Below are 4,993 nucleotides of genomic sequence, written 5' to 3' on the forward strand. Positions count from 1 at the left end.
TTTTTTTTTTTTTTTTTTTTGTTAAAATTTTGGGATAAGAAAATCTGTGGAAGTTGAAATTAGAATTTCTGACTTGTGAAAGATCAAGATCTTATATAGATTGCTCAAGTTGACTGAAACTTGAATCACTATTCTCATTCAGGTACAGGGTGTAGTTCAAGATAAAACTGGAAGGACGGTGGCTACATTATTTGGAAAATGGGATGAAAGTATGCATTATGTGAAGGGGGACTGTTCTCATAAGGGAAAAGGATTTGATTCTTTATCTGAAGCCCACCTACTCTGGAAACGAAGCAAGGCACCAAAATTTTCTACTAGATATAACTTCACGCGCTTTGCTATGACTTTGAATGAGCTGACACCAGGCTTGAAGGTAATCCTTTTGATTACTTTATTTTAGTTTCCTACTAGATTTTCATTTTTTGTTTGGTCGTAGGACGTGGCTGCATAAGATAATCTATCCGCTTTAGTTGCAATGTTGCAACCTGATGGATGAGATGATAGTTTATAATTTTTTCCCCCTCTTTTCTTTCTGTTTTCATTAAAAATTTTAGATGTAATGATACGCCACTTGCAACGTATTCTGGGGTCAACTTGTTTCTTATGTTACTTCAATATGCAGGAAAAGTTACCTCCTACAGATTCAAGGCTCAGACCTGATCAAAGGTGTCTAGAAAATGGAGAGTACGAAATGGCTAACTCAGAGAAGTTGCGATTGGAGCAGCGCCAGCGGCAGGTAGACTATACTTCGATGTCACATATTTGGTCCTTTTTCAGGAGTGTTTGTACAACGCATATTCATCTTATTCTTAAGCTCCTAATTTAATATACCAAGCTATATGCATTTTTCGAACTTGAGGACTTTGAATTATTCCAACGATAAATAAAACACACACTCAAATTAATAATTTGTTCTTAAGTTTGTGCTAAAATGGCTTGAAACCAGTTGTGACCAGAATAATCAGCAATATGGATCCGCAAAATTGTAGAATTGATGGAAATGGACAGCTGACTTTTAGATATCAATTTTTTTTTTAAAAAACCTCGTTTACTTTATTATATTTTTTTCTCTTGTGATCTACTATCTGAAGACATATTTGCATTCCTAGTCAAAATCTTTAATTTATTTATTCTATTTGGGTGAGATTTCAGAAGTTGTTAGATCAATAGAATAGCTTATATTATTTCATTTGGTTTTCAGGCTCGGAAGATGCAAGAGCGAGGTTGGAAACCAAGGTGGTTTGCCAAGGAGAAGGGAAGTGATACTTATCGCTACATTGGTGGGTACTGGGAGGCCAGAGAGCAAGGGAAATGGGATTCATGCCCTGATATATTCGGTCAGATCCCTACTGATCCACAACTCGAGTGAGTTGAATAGTTTTTTTCTTTTGATGTTTTTTTTTTAATTCTTTTTTCACATATATTTACCGGATGAGTAGCCAATAGCGTGCTCATTTGAGTAGTTATACATAGTATAGCAACTGCCACTGTCGATGTGGTTGCAAAGTAAATTAGATTGAAGATGCTGGGCAGTCAAAACGAAGTTAGCAAAGGAAAAAAAGAAAAAAGGAAAAGAAAAAAAAAAAAAAAAAAAAAAAAAAAAAAAAAAAAAAAAAAAAAAAAAAAAAAAAAAAAAAAAAAAAAAAAAAAAAAAAAAAAAAAAAAAAAGTGAAAGCAGCCATAGTTTCTCAAAGATTATCTGGCCGGCATCTCATGTGTTCTTCATAGATCATTTTTCCTTGCATTAGGTGGAAACATGTCTCATTCGCAGCAAATTGTTGAGAGAAAGCATTTCTAGAATTATTCGGATATATATATCCTAAATGACTATGATCATCATCTTGCTGATTTCTACCCAGCAGGTTTCTCAATAACGTGTCTTTTATTTACTTATATTCATTCACCCTACCAGTTGAAAGTTCTTAACCATATCCAGTGGGAAAATTGATGTCACAAATTTGGCCCCATTTGGAGAATTTTCAGGTACAAATGTTGAAAACTTTCCCCCATTTACTCTGTTTTGGTTTCTAAATCCTTGGTATTAGGAAGATAGTGTATGTTCTGAATTATTCTGTCAAATAATGTGAAACCGTGGGATACTCCCTGAAAATGGAAAACGACCTGTTAAATGCTCTGCCTCGAAGCGATGCAGGCATTTCCAAGTTAGCCAACTGAAGTCCGAAGGGACACTTTGAATAGATAGATGGATTGTGAAATATGCACACACATCACCATCCTGCTGTTCCTTTTAATTATATAATATTGGACGCCCAGAACCATCCTTTCCTCCTTATGCCCTTCTTTCTTTACATTAATTGGTTGATTTTTTCTCTACTTCCTTTAGTGACGTCTGAACCCAAAACAACTCCAGGATCTGTAGCTATCTGCCCCTCATGTGGATCACTCAATGCCTTCTCAAAACCCACCTGAAACTATATATTAAATAAGCCATTTCGTCTCCTTCCTCCAACACCTTTTACTCACTTTGCGTTATAATTATCACTCTAGTTGTTTCTTACTTTTTGAGTTTTGACTAATTTGTTTCACTAACAAAAGAGAACAACAGCTACATTGACATTAGGTTCTTTTCTAATTTTAGTTCCTAAATTCCTAATTCTTTCTACTTTGTCCACTTAACAAGTTGTAAAATGTTTTCGCCTTTTGGGTGTTTAACGTTATGTCCAGTAGATATCTATGCAAACTTTCCACTGACTTTCATATTTTAATGCTTGTGTGACATGTTTCAAACATTTGATGACATAGATGATAAACAATAACGATCAAAATAGACACAAATTATAAGTGAAAATGGATATTAAAATCTTTATCCAAGTGTCGAGACTAAATAGGAAAAGTCTTCAAATTTTAGACTATACTCAGCATTTTTTTTTTTTTTTTGAGTACTACAAATGAGGGCCCTCAACATCAGTAAAGGTAGTACAAGTTGTGGTCACCAAATTAAAATAATATTAACAATTTTAACTCCAACGTGGCCTCCAAACTCTTCTTTATTAAAAAAAAAGAAAAAAAAAATCCAAATTTCATCGTTGAGCTTCATAAAGCACAAAAAGGGACATTTGAGACAAGAGCATTAGATCATCAAGTTTGGCCTTCTGAGCTAATCCTTTATAATATCACCATCATATTCTACTCCTTATCTTGCTTGCTTTACTATTTATTCTAACAAATTGAAACATTAGAATAATATCCACTTCGCCTTCAAATTACATATTAAAAGTAGATGAACTCAAGCAACACGTAAGATTACAAGATTCGATCCCGAACCCGTAACATTTTAGACTTGTGTAAACTAATTGAAATAGGTTCAGAAAAAGTGGGGCCTTGGAGGGAAGGACATGAGATGCATTAAGAGTTGAATAATGTTGTTTGGGAGCAGAGGGTTTTGATTGTACCATGGTGAGGGGTGAATTAATGGGTGGATGTGACCACTCATTAGGCCTTCTTTTTTTATTTCTCATTTCCAGATGTGGATCCCATTCAGATCCACAATCATCCCCAATCATCCCCAATCCTTCCCACTCTTCCATAACTTTACCCTTTTTTTTTCCCCCAAAATTTTCTCTCAATTCTCCAAATATTCAACTATTGAGTATATAACTCGTCTACCTTAATCTAATACTATTGAGATAATTACGATCCTCATTTATTGTTTGGGATTCGAGAACTTTATGCACATGACTAAGAATGATTTCATCCGCTTAAAGAGTTGAAATTTGTATAATCAGTCAAAGATGATAAGGCCTGCTATAACTTTTTGTACAATATGCACTTGCTAGATCTCTCCTCTCTTACCTTTCCGTTATAGTCTTTTGTGTTCAAGTTCGGTCAAGAATGACAAAAAAAAAAAAAAAGATACATTCTATTAGTCAAAAGCATTAGGTAACTAAAAAACCAATCTCCCTATATTTTTATAAGAAAATGATATTATTAAATTCAGACGAATTTTACTCTCGATTCCACATCCAAAATCTAATCTATTCTCGTAAGACATTATTTGTTCAAAAAGACAATTCCTTGTTATTTATCCACATAAGTGATCGAGCGATGTACTTTTGGGTAGGGTTTAGATTAAAAAGAGGGATATGTCCTCTCATTTTGTCTCTCTCTCACAAAACATTAGCACATCAAAAAAAAAGAAGAAAGCAATCCTGAAGGCCTACAAATTTTGCTCACATGCAAGCCATGGCCCTCTCACCCATTTCAACTCACCGACACTCCCAAATCAAATACTCACTTTTTTCCCCATTTCATTCAAACATCTCTTCTTTTTCATTCCAAAACTCACTCAAATGTGTTTGTGGAAATTAGGGTTCCTTTCAAACAAATTAAACTTCCCTTTTTCATCTCTAAATTCATACATTCCCTTTTTATGTCTTTTTAGATGCAGATTTCATGTCGTATTAATAACCTACTCATGAAAATATGTATGCATATCGGTTAGATATAGAAATATAATAAATGTCAATTCTTTTAAAAAAATTAGACGACAAATAGTTCATATCTGGTTTGATAATCATTAAACGAAAATAATTGTTTTTAACAGCGCCTTACGTTAATAACTATTTGACTTTTTTTTAAAAAAATAATTTTAATAATAAAATTTTGTGAGAAAAAAAAACATAACAAGTTAGTTACAAAAAAGAAAATAATAAATAAATAAATAATTGATTTTATTTATTTGGGAAGGACGTTTGAGCAGCAATAGCACGTGGTTGGCGCGTGCGTGTGATCAGGTGTTTCGCATACAAAGAAGGTAAAGTTGGAACCGGGACACGTGGAGAGCCGTGTGTGATCTGGTGTTTCGCATACAAAGAAGGTAAAGTTGGAACCGGGACACGTGGAGGGCCAAGTGACGCCTCGTTAACAATGTTGGGGGAAGGGAACAGTTGGCAGCGTCCCATACCTGTCTAGCTGTTACAAAAAAAAAAAAAAAAAAAAAAAAAAAAAAAAAAAAAAAAAAAAAAAAAAAAAA

At 33.8% G+C, this 4,993-nt stretch overlaps 1 protein-coding gene across 2 annotated transcripts in view; it reads left to right on the plus strand.

Annotated features, from left to right (window-relative positions):
* Positions 1–1,554, plus strand: part of LOC111444952 (oxysterol-binding protein-related protein 1C-like) — a 10,134-nt gene extending 8,580 nt beyond the window's left edge. For both annotated transcript variants that reach the window (XM_023083112.1, XM_023083113.1), the window contains 3 exons: positions 143–373; positions 623–736; positions 1,202–1,554. In XM_023083112.1, the coding sequence (XP_022938880.1) occupies positions 143–373; positions 623–736; positions 1,202–1,369 (513 nt within the window). In that variant the 3' untranslated portion in view covers positions 1,370–1,554. The remainder of the gene's footprint in view (positions 1–142; positions 374–622; positions 737–1,201) is intronic.
* Positions 1,555–4,993: the final 3,439 nt, after the last annotated feature.

This window comes from Cucurbita moschata, unplaced genomic scaffold (genome assembly GCF_002738365.1).
Source record: "Cucurbita moschata cultivar Rifu unplaced genomic scaffold, Cmos_1.0 Cmo_Scf00007, whole genome shotgun sequence".
NCBI lineage: Eukaryota > Viridiplantae > Streptophyta > Magnoliopsida > Cucurbitales > Cucurbitaceae > Cucurbita > Cucurbita moschata.